At 38.3% G+C, this 25,407-nt stretch overlaps 1 protein-coding gene across 1 annotated transcript in view; it reads right to left on the bottom strand.

Moving 5' to 3' along the window:
- Positions 1-18,199: 18,199 nt before the first annotated feature.
- Positions 18,200-25,407, bottom strand: part of LOC126188640 (dynein axonemal heavy chain 6) — a 1,044,937-nt gene continuing 1,037,729 nt past the window's right edge. Inside the window, exon 110 of the mRNA XM_049930241.1 lies at positions 18,200-18,500. Coding sequence (XP_049786198.1) covers positions 18,271-18,500 — 230 coding nt within the window. The 3' untranslated portion in view covers positions 18,200-18,270. The remainder of the gene's footprint in view (positions 18,501-25,407) is intronic.

Below are 25,407 nucleotides of genomic sequence, written 5' to 3'. Positions count from 1 at the left end.
ATGATGGCGAAGTAGAGAGGATATAAAATGTGGACTGGCAATGACAAGAAAAGCGTTTCTGAAGAAGAAAAATTTGTTAACATCGAGTATAGATTTAAATGTCAGGAAGTCGTTTCTGAAAGTATTTGTATGGAGTGTAGCCATGTATGGAAGTGAAACGTGGACAATAAATAGTTTAGACAAGAAGAGAATAGAAGCTTTCGAAATGTGGTGCTACAGAAGAATGCTGAAGATTAGATGGGTAGATCACATAACTAATGAGGAGGTATTGAATAGAATTGGGGAGAAGAGGAGCTTGTGGCACAACTTAACTAGAAGAAGTGATCGGTTGGTAGGACATGTTCTGAGACATCGAGGGATCACCAATTTAGTATTGGAGGGTAGCGTGGAGGGTAAAAATTGTAGAGGGAGACCAAGAGATGAATACACTAAGCAGATTCAGAAGGATGTAGGCTGCAGTAGGTACTGGGAGATGAAGAAGCTTGCACAGGATAGAGTAGCATGGAAAGCTGCACCAAACCAATCGCAGGACTGAAGACCACAACAACAACAACAGAAACACTAGGATTTTCAGAAAAATGTTGAAATTTACCAAATTCGTAGCTCGCCAGCCACTGGAGACATATACATTGTTTAGAATATGCCTGCTAATAGCTTCTGTCTTTGAGAAGTTTTCAGATTTTCCCAGTAATGTGTAATCCAATTAATGTTTTTAACCTTGGAAACATGCAATATATAGAAGGTACCGGTATGGAATAGAAATTACATACTTCGTCTGAAAACTTATGTGTGTCTTAATCATCTCCTTCTCCTGAAGACCTATGTATATGTGACATTTATTATCAGTGAGCATTCTTTCCATTGTTGTAGACATTTCATTAGCAATTGTGGAAACATCAGAAGAAACAGGAAATAACTTGGACAGTTTCCTGGATTGAGGTTCGAACGATAATTGTTGTGCTAATTAACGTCCAGAATAAAATCGGGTTACCTTCCAAGCGGAAAGAAAATATGCACAGTAATAGCGTTCAGTGAGAAACAAGAAACTGTAACTTGTTTGGTTCAACGAAGGCGGGAGAAAGCACTTAAGAAGTGTGAAAAGCCCCTTTCGTTTCTTAAAATCCGAACGTGAACTTTAAAAATGGCAGAGAGATTTACACGATGTATGAAATTGCGTCCAAATGAAAATCGCGAAAATGTGAATGGAAAACTATTTAGAAGATTTAGAAGTGCTCGTGAGAGTCATTGCGCCATTACCGAGGGTTATCTAGAAGACTGGGCACTCTCAATTGCAAGTGAGATGAATATTACTGATTTCTATGCTTCTTCGACCTGGTTAAACAGATTCAGGAGATTATAGGAAAAAGGCAGTCGCAAAATTACGAAGTTTATTTCAAGTAAGCGTGCTTAGGAGATTTTATTCACATTTTTGTGACGAATAGAGGGAATAAAAGAACACACTTTTGTGATGAACAGAGAGAATAAAAGAAGGAACTGTTTCATTGATAACAAAATGTGTATTATTAAAAAAGTTATCATAAGAACTATGCTACAGGAATTATTGTAAAATATTTAAAATGAACAAGTCAAAGTCCCAGCTAACTGAACCCTGTAATGTAACATTATACACCGCCTTGATTGTATTTCCTCTGCTAGTCGCTTGTGTGTAACAGTTACACCTGTGCGACAGTTCAACTATCGGTATAAACTGCAAGTTATTAAAAAGTTACTGATATCGAAAATTTTATGTTGTGGTTTAAGTGCTTACAATTCACGTGTGTGCACTTTGGACTTGGCGCTACACAGCTCTACGTCGGCTTGTCACAGCTGCGTCTGTTTATTATCTGAAAAGGAGGTAGGAGTAATTCTATGAAACACAAACACTCGTCACTGACTTTGATTTGCAGTAGGATTTTGGATCATATACTGTATTGGAACATTAAGAATTACCTCGAGGAAAACGAGCTATTGACACACAGTCAGCATGAATTCAGAAAATATAGTTCTTGTGAAACACATACAGCTCTTTGTTCTCACGAAGTAATGAATACTATCGACAGAAGATCTCAAATTGATTCCATATTTCTGGATTTCCAAAATGTTTTTGATGTCGCTCCTCACAAATGGCTTCTAATCACATTACGTGCCGATGGAGTATCGCCTCACGTGAGTTCCTGGATTCCTGATTTCCTGTGAGAAAGGTCACAGCTCATATTAATTGACGGACAGTCATTGAGTAAAACAGAAGTAATATAAGGAAATGTTATGGACCCTCTGCTGTTTCTAGTCCATATACATGATTTAGCAGACAATCTAAGCAGCCATCTTACGTCGTTTGCAGATGATGCTGTCGTTATCATCTAGTTAAGTCATCAGAAGATCAAAACCAATTACAGAGTGATTTAGGTCAGAGATATGTATGGTGCCAAAAGTGGAAATTGACGTTTGATATTGAAAAGAAGTCCGTTAAATTTTGGTTACATGATAAATCACACAAATCTAAAGGCTGTCAGTTCAACTAAACACCTAGGAATAAATTGCAATTACGAGCAACTTAAACACGTAGATAATGTTGTGGGGAAAGTAAACCAAAAATTGGTGATTTTTTTGACAGGACACTTGGAAGAGCAACAGATCTTCTAAAGAGACTGCTTACACTATGTTTGTCCATCCTGTGCTAGGGTACTGTTGTGCAGTATGGGATCCTTACCATAAAGGATTGACGGAGGACATCGAAGAAGTTCAGAGAAGGGCGACTGCTTTTGTATTATCGTGAAATAAGGAAGAGAGTGTCACGGATATGATAGGCAAGATGGGGCGGAAGTCATTAAAACAAAGTCGGTTTTCGTTGCGGCGAGATCCCTTAACGAAAGTTCAGCCTCCAACGTACTACTCGGAATGTGAAAGTCTTTCATTGACATCCAGGGAGACATACTCAGAAGTGATCATTGTAATAAAGTAAGAAAAATCAAAGTCCCCAAGGAAAGATTTAAGTGTTCATTTTTCCGTCGCGCTGTTCGAGAGTGGAACAGTAGAGAAATGGCGTGAAAGTGGTTCGATGAACCGTCGGCCGGGCACTTAATCATTTGTAAGACGAGCTGCGGAAGGGTCGACACAATTTTGTGAAACATTGTGTAGTTGTTTTTTGTGAGGTAGTGGAGTAGAGACAGTAGGGAACAGCCAACTCGCTCTTCATTTTGCAGGCCTCGTAAGGAGGTAAGTGCGTGACCACAACGCGGAGACCTACCTTGCCTCACACTTCAAACTTCCACCTCCACCTTTCACCATGTTACACCCCCAGAATACGATTTTAACAATAAACGGCAATTTTATACCATTAAAGCACAATTGTTAATAATTTGTAATTTCACCATCCCCTACAGCTCGAAAACTGTTAGTCTAGAGAAAAAATAATAGAACTTTTTTGTAAGAAATTTAACGCAGTTTAATTTTGTAATTTAGTATGTTATTCGTACACTCCCCCTACCACCAATGTACAAAAATTCGAAAACTCGAATCCTTGCCTCAGTCGACATATTTTGGTCTTCGTTCACTGTTTGTTAATTTACGACACAGCAGACACTTTTTACGATTCTCTTATCTTATTTGATACACAGCCAGTACGTGACGAATGGAAGAGTGTATACTATTCAGAGATAGTATTAAGTCACTCAGTAGTAGATCAGGGACGTACGGTTGTATCTGAATCATAAGTTATGTCCTTCTGTTTTGTTGTGTGGGCCAATCATAGAGTAAATATCTCTGGAGTGAGCATTACGTTCTGCGCATGTTGTCAACATTAAACCAGGATTGTCACGTGTTTTCGGGACTTCGCTGTGCTTGTGTGCTTTCTGCAGCGTTTGAAGTTTATAATATCAAGATTTTTTGTTGTGTTTCACCGTTTGTCGATAGTGTAATAGCGAGAGTGAATTACTGTTGTTGCTACAGATGCAAAGAAAAATACGTGAAAGGAGGGATAGTAACTTTTAATGGGTACATACCATGTAGCTCTAATTATAGTTATCATATTAGTAAGAGACACTGTATATGTTTAAAAATTTAATTAAGGTTTGATTCTGTAGACCTAATTTTCTACGATTTTATGACTATAAAACAGATATTACGGCTTGTACAAAAACTTACAAACAATCGCTTCCTCTTGTAAATTTGCTAGTGGAACAGGAAAGGGAAAGGTTAGTTGTATCAGTAAATACTATCCTCCATGCATTTATCAGTGACTTGTCGATTATGTATATAGATTACTCAGTCTACTATTTATTTAATAAACTGGGAGCAAGTACTTAAAATGCCTTAAATAAATACCTCAAAGTGCCACCAGTAAGAAAAATTGTGCTTTAGGTCGCAAAAACGAGAAAGTAAATGCGCAAAAATACAAGAAAAAAAGACGAATTAGGAGGGATATAATCGCTAATGTGTGGCAAATTTGGTGTGTTTCGGACACTTGCAAAAGTACTAGCTTACTGTCAAGTCGTTTTGCAGGACTATCACTGCAAAAATGTACGTCAGGCTCTGTAATACTATAAAGTGCAGTATCATACCGAAAACTACCAAAAGTCGAGTGCATCTGAACTATGACACCTATCGCAAAGAAGCAGAATGTAATAGAGATCACGTGACCAGGCCGGCAATGTATGTTGATAACACAAAATCTGTTCTGCGTATGTGAATGCTCACTCCAGAGATATTTACTCTATGAGGCCAATTGGTGTTAGCATTGCTGCTCTTCAGGCTGCATTTATAATTTTACCATTGCTCTGATCCAGAGAACAAAGCAAGTATCAATGCGGTCCAAGAAGTGAGCATCAATCACAAGATCGGTGTAAAAAATCCATAAGATTCCATGTATGTAAAGTTATGAAAAACTGAACATATTCAGTTTGAAACTCCCGCTACACGATGTTATTTTATTCTCTCATTAGTCATTCCTGTTTCTTTTTTTTTTTCTTTTCTTTTTTTGCGCTCGGCGGCTATTGTTGGTGTTATGTATATTGTCTGCGGCCCAAAAACATTCTTCTTCTCGAATGCGGCCCGGGTAACGTAAAAAGTTGGACACCCCTGTTCTAAGCTGTCATAATTAATGCATTTTCGTACTGTCTCGTAACACGTGCTCTATTGCAGTTATTCTAACGGAGTTATTACTTAATGTGTAGAATGAGGATGGAGTAAGACATCTTTGTGTATAATGGTCTTGGCCAACACAGTGTTTACGATCTCAGGTGCTAACATGCTGCCAGTGTTGCCAAGTTAGTGGTTTTCAGTAAATCTGGTGGTTTTGAGTACCTGTCTGGTGCACAAATCTTGCATGTAGTGGTTCGTGTGCATAATGGTGGATTTTAAAAACATTTCGGTAATTTTACAGTAAAATTATTTTTAAAAACACTTTGTACATGCGACATACAGCAGTATATTATTATTATTATTTATTATTTAATTTTGTAACGTTTACTTGCTCTTAGATTTGTATCACCTGCCCATATTGTTGTGCCGACACCCCCGGGATAACAAGGCCGTCCAGCAGTGTTAGTGACGTCACACTAAGCGGCCCATAGCGACACCCCCGGGATAACAAGGCCGTCCAGCAGTGTTAGTGACGTCACACTAAGCGGCCCATAGCACCACCACCTAAAGAGGTGGTGTCTCTAGGTGGTGGTGCCCATAGCCGACGCAGCAGTCCACGGACACCTCCGTACAGACGCGCCTGATGCTAACGATCTTCTGTCCGTCATACAGAAAGGAGCGAACTATAATTCGAACCAAAGACCAAATTATATATATTCTTGTAAACAGCATAAAGGTTCATAACGAAATACCGATTACATATACGGGCAGGAATAGGTTCTAGAACTCCTCTGAAAAGTGTTTATCTTCAGTACCAGAATGAACATCAAATCGTCAGGTTTTCTAAACAGAAAAGCACTTTGTTAGTAACAGACAGCAATAATGAGACTTGCAGTTGGTGATTTCTACGTGGAAAAGGAAATAAGCTGTAGAGAGATTGAAAATGGTAAGTAAAGAGAGCCTCAGCCTTTTGCTCACATTCTTACACGTAATGCACTTGGTTGTTTTTCATTCCCTTACCTTTCATAACATTTTTAATGTTGTTTCAAGAAGTGTATCTTCAATAGCAGAGTGAGCTTCAAATTGTCAGGCTTTTCTTAATGGAAAGAGCAGTCCCTTAGTATCACAGTGCAAGACAGAATCTTGTGTTCAGTTATGTCTATGTTAAAAGGAGAATATTTGATACCTATCTTTTGTTTCCATTCTTTATTACTGGGGATACACTTGTAAAAATTCTTGAAAAGAGCTGTCACCATGAACATATGAGTAAATTCACAATAGTCATTTGTTTTATGAGATAAAGCGAACTCTTGTTACCTTATTGTAAACGAAAGTTGTGAGGGTTTTGCTATGTATGACAGTGTTTAAGATAATTTACTTTCAGTGTAATAGCTTCAAAATGTTAAGTCCTGCTGTCAGTTGGCATTTGTCACCACCTGTATGCGAGTTTTAAAGCTAAATAGTGTTCTGACAATTATAAAATAGTGGCAAAGTTCCTCAATCGATTAAACTTATCCCTGCCCGTATATGTAATCGGTATTACGTTATGAACCTTTATGCTGTTTACAAGAATGTATATAATTTGGACTTTGGTTCGAATTATAGTTCGCTCCTTTCTGTATGACGGACAGAAGATCGTTAGCACCAGGCGCGTCTGTACGGAGGTGTCCGTGGACTGCTGCGTCGGCTATGGGCCGCTTAGTGTGACGTCACTAACACTGCTGGACGGCCTTGTTATCCCGGGGGTGTCGGTTGTGCGCCCGTTCTGTTATGCACTATAGTATTAATAAATTGCATCCGCATGGTTGGTTGGTTGATTCGGGGGAAGGAACCAAACAATGACGTCATCGGTCCCATCGGATTGGGGAAGGAAGTCGACTGTGCCCTACCAGAAAAACAATCCAGGCAGTTGCCTGAAGCGAGTTAGGGAAATCACGCAAAACCAAAATCTGGACGGCCAGATGCAGGTTTGAACCGTCTTAGCAGTGTACTAACACTGCGCCACCTTGCTCGGCCCATCTGCATGCGTAGTACATATTATGCAGACACTTTTACATAGCAGTTTAGGTGGAGAAGGGCGGGTGCGAGGGTTGGTCTACGACTCTCATAAAACCAGATGAGATCAGCGACCCATATGTCCATTCAAACAGTCCATCTTTCGCAGAAGCAGAGAACATGGGTGTCGGGGTGCCAGTCCTGCGGGTAAATCCTCGTTTGTTTACCTTCGTCCCCAACTGCCAGGGCCCAGGATACACTCTGTGAGCGATACCAGTAGTTCCGGTGTTAAAGTGATGTTTTTTATGTAAGTGAACGTTGTTTTCGTGCTAAACATAGGTAAAACAAAGGCACAATATACAAAAAAATTTGGTGCGTGATAGTAAATTTTCAGTGTCTAGAAACAGTTAAAGGTAGTTACACAATAACATACCGTAAATTTTGTCATTGTTTTGTGTTGGCGCGTTATGCTGACATACTAAGACACCGCGCAAAATAAATAAATAAATAAATAAAAAAAAATCCCCTAAGACAGCTGCAGCACCATTCTCTAGCATAAGACAAATAAAAATGCCTTTCAAGACCGATCGTGAAAGAATCTTTAAAGTGAATTAAGCTGAAGGTTTCCTTGAATTATTTATTTCCGGCCATTGTGCAATAATGTCATATAAACACATGTGTTTTGTGCAAGGCTAAATTCACAGTAATGTCGACAGAAACTTCAGGTACATAGAACAAAGTATAGGGTTATTATAAAACTTTTTTAAAAGAGGTGGAGCCCGCCTACGCCGGAATGACGGCCAACACAAAAGGTCTATTGCCATTCCTGCATAAGTGTTAGTTTTCGCTGATGTTAAGGTCTCGCAGGATGTGAGTACTGCGATGATTGCGTACGTCTGGTTTAGGTTAGCCATTAATACACTCCCATCTGGAGACAGATTGCGTCGAAAGTTGAACGAAGGGGTAGCGGTTTGAAGGGAAAAAAAAAAAAACTACCTCTGCGATAGGTGGGTCGCGTTGTAAGAGTAGTAACGATTTTCTTGCTGCCTTCAAGGGTAGGCTTTGTTAGTAATGGGTATCATGCAGGTGAATACCTGTGACGTTGTGCGGTGGTGTTACTCGGTGGCTGCTGCTTGGTGCCGGTGTTGGTTAAGTTATAAAACATGTATTAGGGCCCTATTTGGTGGAAAACTTGCGGCAAGATATCGGTGACAGCATGTATAGAATCTTAATTGATGATTCAACAAATAAAAGCCTGACAAGAATTTCAGACCAGTGGTTAGAGTTTCGGACGCACTTTGAAACTCGAATCAGAGACAAGTGTTACACAGCAGAAATGGTTTATGTAATGTTTCCTGATGAATGCAATTTGGCATATTTAATATTTTTAAAGCCGATTCTTTCACATTTGTAGATGGTCAATAAACATGTTGAATACAGTGCATGGGATCCATGCAAACTGTTAAATGACCTCGTTGTGTTAATAGAGTCATTAATGAAAAAAGATGTTGTCCTCACACATCCTGTGCAAATCAAATTAAATTTAAACTTTGAGAAGCCCTTAGACCCCAAACCATATCTAGGATATGAATTCGAAAAACAGATTGATGAATTGAGAGAATCTCAGTTACGCCGAACAAGAAAACGACCTACGTCAAAGATGCATCCAGTTTGTCTGCCAGTTGCTGCAAAGACTTCCAGACAAAATTGAAAATTTTCAGGAAAATTTCTATCGTTCAGTGTCCAGTGCTCTTCGGGTTGTTAAAGAGACGTTGATTCCTATCCCAGGTCCCGTTACAGTAACAAAAATTGATTTTCAGTGGCAAAATTTAACTCTTGCCAAATATTCCAAAACCACAGATACTGTTAATTTCTAGCTTGAACTGGTTAAATATGATGATGCAAGTGACAGCAACCCACGTAACGAATCGGCAACGTTTGTATTGCCACGACTAGTGTTACCGTAGTCGAATGCAGAAGTGGAGAGGTTTCTTAGCGAGATGAACGTCATTAAAACTAAAGCGAGGAATAGGATGAAATCCGAAATGATGAATTCGCTGTTATCGATTCGGGCTGGAATGAGAAGGTAGAAACAATGTTGCCACAATTACAAACTGCTTACAGAACTGCCGAAGAGGAAAACTCTTATGGCATATAAAACAACTAAATGTACTTCATCCGGTATTACCTCTGCCTCTGGAGTCGAACCTTTCGTCGAAGAAGAACTGTTCATTTTTCATTAGATAAGTTCACTGTGACCGTATCATAATACTGTTCTAGCTTTAAACATAAGGGATGAAACATTGTTTGCCTGTAAATATTACGTCTCTTAAAATCGTTAGTTTAAACGAGTTAGTGTACCTAAGTGATGTGAAATTTGCAGTACTTTTGAACAATATTTATAATTATGGCAGTAAAACGTCAATGCCCATTGTGATTTTAATGAATTATTGACACGAGCTGCTAATGTTTGATGCCGGGGGTGATTGTTGCCCTTGTTAAAACGGTACGTGTTTTTATTTTCTGACGTTTCACTACATTACTTACAGGCGACTCAAGAACTCGTTTGCCTCGGCTACCGACCCTTTTTCCTTTTGTCATATTGTTTCAGTGCACCGTCGCTTCTCCGTTTGCCCATATATCTTGTACAGTATATGAATGGTTTCACTGTATTACTGACTAATTCGAAGCTACATCCACTTACGGTATATAATTCGTGATGCTCTAACTGTGGAAGGAAAACTGCATAGATGCTATTTTGTCGAAAACTGACATTTTGAGATCGTGGCTGTGTACAAAATACATGTTGATTTTTACAGAGAAGATAACAGCAAACAGCCACTTTTTAACACTAGAAGGACCGCACACGTCATTTTGACGGGTATTCTACTTCTGTAGACTTACTTCTCCTAAATGGACTCAAAAACTGGTCACATTTTCTATGACTTTTCATAAATATTTGTTAGGCAGACGTCTGCAAAGAATTTACCCAATACGACCATTCTGAAAAATGTCCCAAACAACTCCTACTACAAGGACCGAAATCCGTCATGTTAACGGGTACCGAAATGTGAACAATAGCTCTCGGACATGTCCAAAGCTATTGTTGTTTACCACCATAATTTGATTATTGTCTTCTGCAGGCCCATTGTCTATGAGCAACAAAACTTTGTTGCTCAAGTGGCGCAGTATCAGCATTTTAATTGTTTCGTAATGGCGGTTCAAAGGCACGGTTTACCTGGTGAAGAAATTTTAAAATATTTGATGTCAGTGTCAGATGGTGAATCGAAGGAGATCATCGTGATGTTTGTGAAGCTGATGAATTACGAGATGACACTGCAAACGCTCTTGATGATGAGGAATATATCCCTCCCATCAATGAAATCAGTGACTCTTAAGACAGCGATATTGCAACTACTGGACAAGAGCAAGCGGATAAGTTGCAAACCAATGTTGCTTTACCTATAGGAGGTACGTTTGTATAGCTATTGTATTACTGTTTTATATTCTATTGCAACTGATCTTTCAGCAAGCATTATAAACTTTTCAATTTTGCAGTATTATAATTTGAAATTCACTGTTTTTGTTGTAACTGATTTTTCTATCACTGTTTTTGTTGTAACTGATTTTTCTATCACTGTTTTTGTTGTAACTGATTTTTCTATTATATACTGTATATTGAAATACGTCAAACAACAGTGTGCGCTTACCTCTAGCTAACAGCACTAGAGGCGTTCGTGGCATAGTGAAAGGAAAAATTCAGATGAACTGAAATCCTTCCATTGGGAGTAGTGAGACGGCTATTGACGGAACGACACGGACTATTACACCTAAGAAAGCTGTTCCCGGAAGACGTCCAAAGCAGAACGTCATGGAGGTAGCACCGGGACCTACAGGCTATGCGAAGAAGTTTGTCAGGGAAGGTATATATTCTAGTGCATGGAGATTGCTAATTGATGACAGCATGCTTCAAAATATAAAGAAGTGTACAGAAAACAGAGCGTCGATGCAATAGAAGCCGCAATATCACTTATGTTTTTACGAGGCGTATATGCAGCAAAAAACTTTCCGTTGAAGCTGTTATGGTCGAATATATGGGGACCAGCATTTTTTTCGGAACACAGTGTGCAGAAATAAGTTCAACGAAATTTTGCGGTTTATGCGATTTGACGAAAAGACCACACGCTCACATAGACTAAAGACAGATCGTTTTTCACGTGCTACCCCTGCCAATTCTTTGCTGTGTAATGTTCAAGATGAAAATATCACTGTGTACGATCAACTGTTTCCGTGCAAGGCTAGATGCTATTTCATTCAGTACATGAGCAAAAAACTTGACAAATTTGGAATAAAGTTTTGGCTTGTAGTTGATAAGAATTCTAAATATCTGGTGAATGGGTTTACTTACCTAGGCAAAGATGAGCAGCGTCCCACAAGTGTTCTCCTTGCAGAGCATGTTGTAATGGGTCTTATTCACCCCTTTGTATCCGCAGGAAGAAACATAACCTGCGATAATTTGTTCACAACGAAATGCCTTGCAAAAAAATTGAAACGCTAGAGTACAAGGACTGTAGGCACAGTGAAGAAATCTAGAAGGGAAATACGTCGATCGGCAAAATCTGCTGTAGCACCTTTGACACAACTATTCCTTATAAGTCGGCTGACATGACTCTAACATGCTATCAGGGGAAAAAGAACAAAAATGTGCTATTTTGAGTTCAATGGATGACACAGTAACTGTCGATGAACGACGTATAAAATTAAGCAGACGTCAGTTTATATAGAAATTGGCAGAAGAGTTGGCTTCAGCATATAAGGCCGCAAGGATACAAAATACTCTTCCTAATACAGTATCACAACATTGCAACATTCGGAAGACTTGTCAAATTGGAGGGTAGTGGTAAGAATAGAAGCACGCATTTATGGATAAAGTGTGACAAGTATGTTTGCGGACCATGTTTAGGCAATTCTGAACACACCTGTGCGAGGTGTCATGACGCAGCAGGTGGTTTTGAATGAGTAAAAGTAGAGTTATAAATGTTTTCAGATATTTGTGTTAAAACACATGGTTTTCTTTTCTAGGAAGAGTTATCTAGTCCACGTTTTGTTACATAATGTTTTGATTAATTTTTAGGTATAAAGTGTTCATGGTACCAGGTAATTCTACAGAAATAAGTAAAACTGTATCCTGGTAAACTGTGTAACTTGTCTGAAATAAATTTATGTATGTTAAAATGTGTTTAATTTTTTAAAAACGGCAAATGAAACTGTACCCGTCAAATTGACGGGTTGATCCTTTGAGGTAGATAGAAATCCCCGATACTCCTAGTGTTAAAATGCTATTTATTTACATAAATTGCGCCGTTAACCGATTTCAAACCGACAGATTCATCATCAGACGGCTCGTTCACGTCAATATACGTTTCTGTTGTAGTCACCGTTGCTGTTTTTCTGGGGGAACGCTGTGGGATGCGTAACCCTAAAGTTTTTTATCGACAAAGTAATTTTTTTAAGATGTCGAGACTTGGAAGAGGGCCAAAGATTTATTTCACAGACGTCAATTTTTTATTTCATTTTGTCGTGTTGGTAATTGCAATGCGAACGATATCAGTGCAGTTTTTGGTGGGAAAGGCGATGTCATTGACTATTTCAAGCATTTCGAAGCTGCGCCCGATACCTTTCTTTTTTCTTTTTTTTTTGTTCGACATGTTGATGACGTCATGGCTAAAAGCAGACGGGTGGTATCCCATGCTTCAGTTATAAGTAATTTTCGCTTAATTATATCCAATGTCGGAGTACCCTCAAACATTTTTTTTAGAAAAAAAGCACTGGTAGTCACCATTAGTTTTCACGTTGTATTCCCTCATATGGTGAAATTCCCTTGTAGTGATGATGCCCTACAACGAAAACACCATGTCAGAAACCGTCTATGTAACTGTAACTGTGCCTCATAACAATTTCAAACGATGTAAACAAATTATTAAAGTGACATTGTTTTAGTTTCTTATGTCGAAAATTCCTCGCCATTACGTTGCAATGCTGGCTACTTGTGTTCATGCAGTAGCGAAAACTATATGAACCACTTTTTTGATATAGCCTATATGTACACACATACATTTGAGTGTAAGTGGTGCATCATACCGGTATGGGGAAATAAAAAGTGAAAACCGATGTAGACTACAACAAAAATGTATCTTGACGTGAATAAGCGGTCTGATGATGAATCTGCCGGTTCGAAACCGGTAACGGCGCTATTTCCGTTAATAAATAGCATTATAAAAAGTGGTTGGTTGCTGCTATCATCTCTGCAAGAATCAACTTGTAAAATGAATAGAATTGTTTCGAAAGTCTTAAAGGCGATTACTGTTTTGATAACAAGAACTTCAATATTGCAGTATTAGGCTGTAGTAATGCCTACTAATGATTTTATTTTTGTCAGATGATATTTTAGTTAATAAAATCAATAAAACGTTGGAAGTAAAATAAGTTTTGAATTTAATGAGCGACCTTTGTGATGCTTGCAAACTTAGCTGAAACACTCCAGTAATAAAGTCACTTATCGTGGGGACTGGTATCACATTGTGGTGAAGACAGAATACTGGTTCGAATCCTGCCTCGGGCATGGATGTGTGTGATGTCCTTAGGTTAGTTAGGTTTAAGTAGTTCTAAGTTCTAGGGGACTGATGACCTCAGCAGTTAAAGTCCCATAGTGCTCAAAGCCATTTGAACCAGAATACTGGCTTTTAAAAATGAATTAAAACTACAAGGAGATATCTCATTCACGTTTCTTAAAATGAACGTAATGATGAGGTTGCAGAAATAATATCGAGTGATAGGCATTCTTATCAGCAATATACAAAACGGCGTTGCCTCTACATAGCTGGGCCCTCGCGTTATTTAGTTTGCGAAGTTCGTTCTTGAGCGTGACTATTCCTCTGTGTGTTAAATTTCTCGAGTCTTTTCGTATGATTAATCCTTGAGAGGCTTCTCTTCCTTCGTCAGTATTGTTGTCGAGCAGCTGTACGTTCAGTTTTATGTCTACACGGAATGTCCCTTTGTTGCTCCGCGCCTCTTATAACATCAGATCTTCCCCGCCTCTGACAATCTTAACAGAGATTAATTTTTTTCAAAAGCAAATCGCACTTTACTTTGTGCGCATGTGACGCTTGAGCGTAAAAGAGCAATCGCAAAAATTTGCGGAAAGACGCATGTACGCATGGGCGTACTCGTGTTCACAGGTTGCCTCTTTGCGCAAGAAGTCTGCTATGAAATCCCGTCTTTGCTTGAGAGCTTGTGTTGTGTTTATTGTGATAAATTGCGACAGAAAAAGAAAACGTAAAAGCGACTGTAGGTAAAGAAATACATAAACAACAGAGGTACGAGAAATACCAAGTGATGACAACGTTTTATCTGCAAATTTCAGGATGTTACAACGAGATTTTAGATGTTCTGTTTGGGAAACTGCTACGATAAGGTTGGCAACAAAAATTTTTTGGCTAGTAATTGCTGACTTATGCACTCGTTTGAGATATTTATTCCTTATTTCAAAACAAAGCATTTCACATCTATCAAATATGTAACTAGTAATGTTGAATAATTGGATTTATTATTTCATTCTTTTATACCTCTTTTTCACTGTAGGAAACGCTAAGCTTGTAATTTTTAAAAACAAACCATTTCACATCTATCAAATATGTAACTAATTGGATTTATTATTTCATTCTTTTATACCTCTTTTTCACTGTAGGAAACGCTAAGCTTGTAGTTTTTAACATATTTTGTTCCTGTACAATATTACAATTTGTATCTTAGCGTCTGTAAGTACTGTTCTGATGTATGATTATGATTCGTTCCATATCCATGCAGTTCTCTTGCTTACTGGGTTAATGAAAAATGAATAAATAAATAAAAATAAAAGTGGTTATTCCTGAAACTGAAATATACTTAAGGGAGGTTATAAGTCGTTATGTGAAGGTGAGTCTATTTTCCATGTTCATTTGTATTTAATCATGAAATATAATACTTAGATTAACATTCTCGGACGCGACAAATTTGTGAATTTCGTAGACGTGAGGAGACTTCACTAGAACGGAGGTTGTGATTTTTTGCGACATCAGTGTGCTTCATTTCTATTTTTAGTAACTTTTTGAGGAGCTACACATAACCCTTCACTTCTTTTGTTCAGCTCTCAGCCTTCTCATTTGTTGCGTTTTAAGCCGCCATAACATGAATATTCATCCACAGTTTTCATATACACTTTTCATAATTTTTTGGCTTATTCTCCTCAGTTTTCCGACTTCGAAATATACGGTTCTTATCAAGAAATATGATTGGAGACTTATTACCTAATACGTGACGCTCAGGGCAATACATCCCGAACTTTCATTCAAATAATCTTCAGAAGCAGCGTTCCACACGACTTCTTCGTCTGTTGTATCTATAAATTTATGCGTACTTCCTTTTGAGTCAACAAACATTATTACACATAGAAGTCTTTCCAGCATAACCTGAACACACTGCACAAACAGGCACATATGGGTGCCAGCTACCTGTCGTCTGCCAAAAAGTGCGGATTCACACCGACGGCGGGTAGCAATGCGCTATGCGCACGGCCTACATTTTCAGGAAACTACGCATGCGTGCTTGCGCTGTTGGAAATTTATGCGCATGCGCAAAGTTGAACTCAAATAAGGCATCGTGTGCACACACCTTAATTATTAAGGTTTAATAGAAATTAATAACAGGAGTATCTTCTATTTTTAATAACGCAGGGTCGTACACGGAGAACCGGCCCCAAGTATTAGACTGTTCATTGTTGCCCGCCAATCGCTATGTATTGTTTCGAAGCTGTTGCGACTACATTTTGTATGTCAGTATTTCTATCTACTTATTACATGTTCATCTATTTGTTGTTGTATCTGCTCGTGGCAGGCAACAATTCTCGCGTAGTGGGCGAGCAGTTCTGTACTCGGGGCCGGTTTTTCGTGCGTGTTTGATATAGTTTGAAAAAATGCGAGAAGAAGAAAAGATTGTCTCAACTGCTTGGCTATATGTCACGAGAATAACACTGGGATCCAATGGAGGCTGGTTAGAGCAGCAGCGATGACAGTTGGTGATTTCCTAGTTGTTTTTGCAGTGGTTAATAAAATACGAATCAATCGGACAAATTAACGGCGAATGGACACTGCACCCAGATTTGTTTAGAGCTGTCAAATCCAAAGGTTTGACAGTTGTTTCTGCCGGTATATCGGCCGTTCAAGAACTACGTTATGAGTAATTCTGTACAGTTGCTCAATATGGATATCTTGTGCCTGGCAACACAGGTCTCATACAGAAATCTATAAACTCCTATCATTAACGGACGGTATGTAACGAAATTTATTTTTAATATGATAGAGTACCATTTGACTGACTTCAGCAAGGTGTCATGAAGCATATGACGGGCCAAGCAGTGGTGGGATATTGGTACGTTGTTGGACGAATTTGACATTTCAACATATGGCCATTTTTGTTGCGGAACGTTGAACTCCAAGCATTTTGTCGCCCACTGTAGATACGCCGTAACCGAGAATATTGTTTCAGGCACGAACAGTAACTCCATATGCCACGAGAAATGTTTATTTTATTAGGTTTATTTATATATATAAACGTCAAGCATATTCATAGAGAGGAATTCGGCGTACTTGCATCATATTTCATATCATAAGGCGTATTTGATTGAAATAAGTCTAGTTAACATTTCCATTTCGGAACCGTTAATCGAGTTGGTCATTTATAGTGCTTTGAGACTTGTCTAACGTTTGTGTGTACTGCTCCGATTAGAACACATGAAAATAATTTTAGAAGACAAAAATTTCAGATGTAGGTTTGATCGTATTGGACGGGCTGTCACCCAGCCCCCACTCACCAGCGCTGTCCCACTACTGCTCACCACGGGGACTTTTGGCTGCTGAGTTTCCTCCCTGGCCCGGTACGCCCCTCCTTAGCCAACCTGGTCATTATGGACTCCTCCATAGTGACCATATTGATGGCGAGCTTAGTGCGGACGCTGGATCGACATGGGAAACTGAGCACCAGATCTCCCGCCCTCATACCATCCACTACACCTGGCCTCCTAGTAGCTGGATTACAGGAGCACGCCACTACTCCCGGCCGTCAGAAGTGACTTCAACAAAGATATTCGTCCCTGGATTCACTCACGGATATGTAAACAAAATACATTTTAATTGTATCCAAGTCATACTGGCCCTTTATTTCAATCAATTTTGTCTCTCTGCTTCCTCTACCTGAATTCGTGTTATAATTAAAAGCGATAGCGGTGTACATACATATTTGCTATATTCGCCATGTTTTAGTTGCTTCGATCGTCACGAGATGACACTTGCCGTGCTTCTGTTGTACACCGCTAGATGGCACTACAGAGGTTCAAACCAGTTGCTCCCTTCAGCCACCGTGCCGAGTGTCAACTTTCTCTTCGGACAGTGTGTTGTAGAAGTTGACAATGTAAAATGTTTATTGACAAGAAGTGTGGGGGGTGATTAGCGCGCGTTTGTATTTCTGCATACAGGAGCCACAGCATCGTATAATATCAAGACGACTGCTGTACAAAAGAAGCAGAGAAACACACATGCAAACATCCCATAAAATATTTAAGTAAATATCTGCATTTTACAATGTGGATGAGTTTTGAAACGCGTTGTGTGAAGCGTGAAAAAATGTGTGACTGGTGCACTGTTTGATGTAAATAATCTAGTATGTAGTACGTTGTAATTGGGTGGAATGAAGTGAACAGATGTAGGAAATTATCGTACATAAACTCTTACTATATTGTTTCGCGATATCGTTTGAAGGAATGAAGTGTTAAGAATTTTGTGTTGCTTTTGCTGTGCCAGCTGCTTCGCGGTTGCCAATTTTCGAAATAAATAAATAAATGTATTAGAAAGTGATACGATTGTACTCCGTTATTGTTTAATATTCTACTGGATGACTGTCTGTTAATTCCATATAACAATAGAAACAGGATGGTAAAGGAATTTCTGGTCAGTTGTTCCAGAGCAGAAAATTCGAAAATTATATACAAATATTCCAATCTCTTTATTAAGAAATACAATTACAAAAGCTGCTTCTACGTTGCAGGACACAACACCAACCTAAATAAAAAAAATAAATAAACGTGCAAATAACTAGTATGCATATTCAGTCCGTTATTTGCGTTAACAGAGCTGCACCTTTCAAAATCCAGTAACTTTCCTCTTGCTTTGAAGGTAGATAAAAAGCAATGACGAAATTGGTACTGTGACCCGTAGTTGAAAGCACCCCAGCACGTTCAGATGTTTTATACAGTGGTGCGACATATCTTATTCCTTTGTAAGTAAGTGCAGTTACGGGCGTCAGTAAGGTCACAGGAAGAGGAGGATTCATTTCGCCTGTGAAGACAGAAATTGAAATTTATTTTTCATCAACATCAAAGTACACAAATTTATTTTTACATAGTAGAACTGACCATGGCGATATCTGTATATACAGAACTATAAAAAAAGGTTTGAGGGAATAAAAGTTCGCATTATCCGAATGAATTACAAAACTTAGGATGAGAAAACATTACTGTAAACATGCTGTCTCAAGACTTCAATTAAAATAAGATTGGGCACACCTCAAACTAAAGTAGTATTATAAACAGTGCAATCTCACTACTTCCTTGAGTTGTCCATACTAGGTACAGCAACTAACAGGCATGACAAACAACAGCTAAAAAAACCCAGAACAGAAAAATCCCATTGTAAAAGCCACTAGAAAAGAGCTACAAATTGTGCGCCAAAATATAACTGTAGAAGCACCACTGAGTGGAGGGCATAGGTGATGAATAGGGTGTTATACTGAACACTGCCCTCATAAACGTAGTATGAACACTGGCTTCATGAACAGGAAGGACCTCAATGCAGCCAACAGAACTATTCACTGGCATCACACTTTTGAAAGTCAGAGCATAAAAATGATGTCAGCTGCATATTTGTGAAAAATTGGTTTATAAACAATGTAAAGACTAGAACTTATCAAGTAAAATGCAGTATTGGGTCATTCAGTGTCAAGTGGCCTAAATTTAGACAAGCTCCCCACTCGGCCATCTTCAATTTTGATGAAATTTTTACAGAATGTACCTATAGACCTTACATGAAGCACTGCCAAATTACAGCTTCATAATTAGTAGACTATGGTGGGGCCACTAGCCACCTTTTTGTAAAAGCTTGTTTTTTGACATTGTGACTAAAATGAATAAAAGACCAACTTTGTTTTACCATTGTTCAGGATCTAAGAGACATGTCATGCTGAAACTTTGTGATCCTGTTCAACTTTTTGGTTACTATAGCTTAGTTGTATTACAAAAGGTCAAACTAAGGTAAATTCATCAAAGTGGCTCATAAAGCTTGTCATACCAAATTTTGATTGTACTTTATTGCCTTGTATCTGGTGAAAGAGTAACTTTCTGAAGCTAATGCTTTAGTTATATCTCAGCATGTCAAAGCTCTGCAATTGGCACTCAGATGGCTCAAATAATAACTTGAGTTATCAAAGTGTGCTAAAAAAATTTATCAGTCAATTTTGACTCACTTTCAAAAGGGTCACTCAAATTTGATTTTTCTTGGCACCACTGTAAAGAGCTCACCTTGTTTGACCAGAAAAAGTTGTTTTTAACTTGGACACACTGCATTTAAGAACAAATAAACTTATGTTTTCATTACATTACATTAAATTTCTCGACATTGTGTCTTAAGTGAATAAATGATCAGCTTTGATTTACCAGTACTCAGGATCTAAGAGACCTGTCACATTGAAACTTTGTGCACCTGTTCAACTTTTTGGGTACAATATCATAGCTATGGTAAATTCATCATAGTGAGCTATCAAAGTGGCCCATAAATCTTGTCGTACCAAATAAACTTACATTTATATTACATTAAAAAATACATGTACCAGTCGTACTCTTTATGGTTCCCAAGCCAAATATTTCAGTTCTTATTAATTCATTTCCTGAAATTTGCTACTAATAGCAATTACAGTTGATTCTAACAAGCTATAATGTCGGCCCATTCTTGTTGCTGATGGAGCTGGGCTGACAGAAATAATGTGTTGGTTTGGAATCCAACAAGCATCCTGCCTAGCTGGTCAATAGAATGATTGTGCAGGTCCATTAGGGTGCATGAAACTGACTAAAACATCATTTTCTTCTTCTGAAACTTCAGACACATTACCAATCCACCATTTTCCATCACATATACAGGCAATGTATTGGCCTGGTTGTAAGGCTGTAATATTTCTGAATGAAACTGTTGCTTGACTTTGGTCAACATTTGCCACAAAAAAATTTGTATCATGGATACTCTTCTAACACAAACTTGCTTTTCATTTAATGGCACAAAATGGTGATTCTCTCTTGTTCCTGATGCTGTGCAGCCATTTTTGAACCTTGCTTCATGCTCAGTTTTTAATGTTTCAATTTCTTCTTTTGAAACAAAAATGAATTGGGTTGCTCTGATATTCTTTGTAAAGTATTTAAACAAATCAGTTGGTGTCAAAATCTAGTCCTCAGTTGGTGTTTGAAGGCTTGCTCTTGCTGCCAGGCACTTTACAATTCTTCCAGTTCCATCACTTGGAGATTTTCCATGGTTTGTAGCAAAAAAGTTCCATTCAGCTGAGATTCCAAAGTCATTTTGGTGGCAGCAGGGATTGAGAAAATTTTTGAAGTTTTTGTACTGCGCTGCTGACCCATCGCTGAAGTAGTAAATGCGTCTGATTTTTCGAAGGAGACACTTTAGATCTTCAATTAATTTCACTATAAAAGCATGTACAGTGATTGCATCATATTTCAGGCTGTCACTCATTATACAGTAGCTGTTGCTGCTGATGTCCAAGTTATTTCTGAAGTACACAATAAATGGGTGTAAAGTTGCTTGGCTGTTATTCCAGTGAAAACCTTGAGCTGAATCCTGGACAATGAAGGAATAATTTTCAGCAAAGTCCATTAATATGATTGGTTCAGTTGTCTTACAGCTTTCTTTTATGCAGTTTAGGTGCTTGCTCTGGTGCTTTGTAACATAATGATGAGTGGAAAGTTTGTCAGTGTGCACCCACTGTTTGAACTCAGTGGTATCATATGGATCACTGTCTTCAAAACTACTTTCTAAAAACTGTTCCAGTAGTTCTTATCCCAGACAGATTTCATAACGATGAAGCATGCAGTCTTTGGATTCCAAATCGCACACTGTTTTAGCAAACAGACTCATAATCTTCTTTAATTGGAGTGCTTGCAAGCATCAGTTTCACATTTTGGTGTAAAGTGCAAACACAGACTGAGTGTTCCTTCAGCACCCACAGTGATGCACCATTTTGGCCTAAATTCTCAAAATTTGGAAAATCCAATTTTAGGCCCATGCTGAAGCCAATATGCAGCAAACATTTCTTTCAAATTATTCAGGAGAATGTATTTTTGCATCAAAACTTTCTTTCCTTCTATTATAATTGATACACAGTCTTTTATACCTGGACAAATTCAGCTAAATTTTTCATTCTGAAAAACTGTTACCACACTTTTCTTTTACAGCATCTGGAATCTTCTTGCCGCACTTGTTCTTTGGCAGAGCTAATGCGCCACTTTCTGCCTGTAACTTTCTAGCTGCTTTTACCATCCTCTCTGAAACACCAGATTCTTGCATTGACTCTTTTATAGTCCAGCTTTGCGGTACTAATGTCAGTATTTGAATTTTTCAGGCTGCCTTGACAATTGCAACTTCTCTTTCAATTCTTTAATCAGCTGCTTATAATCTTCACAATCAGGACATGTCTTGCTTGTACTAGGTGTTTGAAGATCTTTCCGGGTGAATCCTCCAGCAGCAGCAATGTTATTCGCAGTTGCCTCTTGAGCTTCACTTATTTTTCGTTTTGCTTAACCTTTCACATCCCTTTTTGATACTTTCTGAAATTTTAGAGGGGAGACCCCTAAAGCAGTTAGACTTGAATCGATTGATACTTCTGGATATGCTTCATCTTCTGACTGGTTTGACGTTGACTGTGATTTTTTTTGCTTTCTTTGCTAAAAATTGTTTTCTGGAAGCTGGACAGATCTTCTGACCAGGTTTCACATTGCTCTTAGTCACGGCTTGCAATTGTTTTGCTGCTTCCACATTGACAATCTGTAAACCATTTTTAACAGAATGTTTCTTTGCACCACAAGGATTACAACAAGATCTCTGTAGAAAGTCATATTTGTCCACAAGTATTGCTTTGTGATGAAAGCATATGTGTGCATTTTCAGTAAGACGTATCTCACTTCTTTGGTTTATTAATTCCTGTTGCTCTACTGAAAATTCTTTGGTTGGAATGAAGCCTTGTTGATGTGTGAATGTTTTCAGATGACATGCGGAATTATCTGCAAGGCCAATGACACATGGTACTGAAACCTCGTTGATATCCATTACACTACAATTAAATTTATGCTTCCAATTGCTGTTTGTTTAAATATTAGATAAAGTAGAAATGGTGTATATTTCCAACTGAAAAATATTAAACAATCATAGACAATGGAACTTCCTTGAGAATGCAACAGAAAAAAATTAAATAACCTGATAAACATTTCTAAGGAGTCACCCCCTACCTTGAAAGAATTTTTACTTACCGAAAAAAGATGTTTATCCAGTAATGGCAACATACTTTACATCATTTAAAAAGGCACCCACAACATCTGAACACTCTTCACTACACAACAGTGTGCTTCAGACTGATTGTTGGAGCATGTTACCAAACTCCATTGTTGACACTGAACATTGTTGACACTTAACTGGTCTGTCTCCAAAATAAAAAAATAACTTTTTATGATCAGACAAGGTGAACTCAGATACTCAGTTATTATTTGAGCAATCTGGATACCACTTGCAGAGCTGTATGACATGCTGACAGGTTGCAGATAATCAAAGTATCAGCTTCAGAAAGTCATTCTTTCAGTAGATACAAGGCAATAAAGTATAGTCAAAATTTGGCACGGCAAGATTTATGAGCCACTTTGATAGCACACTGATGAATTTATCATAGTTTCACCTTTTGTTTTACAGCTAAGATATTGTACCCAACAAGTTGAACAGGATCACAAAGTTTCAGTGTGACAGGACTCTTAGATCCTGAGTAATGGTAAATCAAAGCTGATCATTTATTCATTCAAGTTGCAATGTCGAGAAATGTAATGTAATGAAAATATAAGTTTATTTGTTCTTAAATGCAAAGCCTCTAAAATAAAAGCAACTTTTTCTGATCAAACAAGGTGAGCTCTTTTCAATGGTGCCAAGAACAATCAAATTTGAGTGATCCCTTTTGAGAGTGAGCCAAAATTGACTGATTAAATTTTTTAGCACACATTGAACTTTTATAACTCAGTTATTATTTGAGCCATCAGGGTGCCACTTGCAGAGCTTTATGAGATGCTGGCAGACTGCAGATAACTAAAGTATTAGCTTCAGAAAGTTACTCTTTCACTAGGTACAAGGCAATAAAGTATAGTCAAAATTTGTTACGACAAGATTTATGAGCCACTTTGATAGCACACTATGATGAATTTATCATAATTTGACTTTTTGTACTACAACCAAGCTTTTGTACCCAAAAAGTTGAACAGGATCACAAAGTTTCAGCACAACAGGTCTCTTAGATCCTAAACAATGGTAAAACAAAGTTGACCATTTATTCATTTTAGTCGCAATGTCAAAAAACGAGCCTTTACAAAAAGGTGGCTTGTGGCCCCACCATACTACTTCTGCAGCTGTAATTTGGCAGTGCTTCACATAAGGTCTGTATGTACATCCTGTAGAAATGTCATCGAAATTGGAGATGGTCGAGTGGGAACCCGTAGGCCACTTGACATGGAATGACCCTATTGAAAAAGATTTGTATGTTCGGCTGTTGAAGTATTATTGTAATTGAAAATCCAAAATATTTCATCAACAGTGTTTGCTGTTCACCTGACAGAAGTCCTAAGTCATTTTTCAGAAAATTGTTGAATTAAATAAGGTTAGCACTTACAAAGGAAACAACAAAATAATATTGTGTGGTGACCATATCAATGGTTATTCAGAGTGTGAAAGAGTATCTTCGCTCAGTTGTGATCTCCTACAATTTGCATAACACAGCCTGTGACAACACTAGAATTACTACAGTGATTTTGCTTTACTTTATATTGTTGCCAGGCTGATAACTGTAAAATAGCAGTAACTGAAATAAATCTAATCAAAAAGATCAAGTAATCTGTGAAGAACAAAGTTGGAAGCCCAGGAAACACTATATTAAATAACATGAAATGCATGACAATCTTAATCTGCCTAAAGAAGGCTGGACTGAAATTCAGAGTGACAAAGACTGTGCAAACAGTTTTAGCCTCTTTATAACCAAATAGTGTGAATATATTATGAATTAAAGGAGCCACTTGCTGAAAAGCAGAAGTCTTGAGTTGTTTTTTGTAGGCACACCTAAGAGAAGAAAACTTGCTAACTTTCACATTTATCCTTTGGCGAGCTAGAGTAAAGTGTACAGGCATGCAGCACACGCATACCCAAAGAAAGAAACACACACACACACACACACACACACACACACACACACACACACACACACACACACAAAATATGCGCGCGTGCATATGTTGGTATGACTTCGACCATCTGCTCACACACACACACACACACACACACACACACACACACACACACACACACACACACACAAAATATGCGCGCGTGCATATGTTGGTATGACTTCGACCATCTGCTCATCGGGATGAATGGCCACTGCCAAACTGTTGTCAATAACAAAGTTGATCACTCGGTGGCACAACATGCAGCTGAGCACAACATGCTCAATTTCAGTGATTGCTGCACAACTTGAGCCATTTGAATCCTTCCCTCCACTGCCAACTTCTCTGAACTGTGCAGTGGGAAGTTACCCCCACAACACACCCTCCACTCACTCTGGTGTTAATCTCAGGTTACTCACTGTTCCTGCACCTTCCACCCAACAGTCTCCCCTTTCTACATCCTGTCACCCCCTCCCATTTGACATCCCTATCTCATCTTTGTCTGTGTGTGTGTGTGTGTGTGTGTGTGTGTGTGTGTGTGTGTGTGTGTGTGTGTGTGTGTGTGTAATCCTGAAGTATTTGCATGCTACAAGAACTTTCCACAATGAGTATATTAAAGATGTGTTCCCTATGAAAAATAGATGTGTAACAAGTAAAGAAAGGCACAACAAATGGATTACATGGGCATTAGTTTTTGAGCAAATGGCTTAAAGTACTACACA

Source organism: Schistocerca cancellata, chromosome 5 (assembly GCF_023864275.1).
Source record: "Schistocerca cancellata isolate TAMUIC-IGC-003103 chromosome 5, iqSchCanc2.1, whole genome shotgun sequence".
Lineage (NCBI taxonomy): Eukaryota > Metazoa > Arthropoda > Insecta > Orthoptera > Acrididae > Schistocerca > Schistocerca cancellata.
The sequence above is the reverse complement of the archived record's forward strand: the minus strand, read 5'-3'. Positions and strand labels throughout refer to the sequence as shown.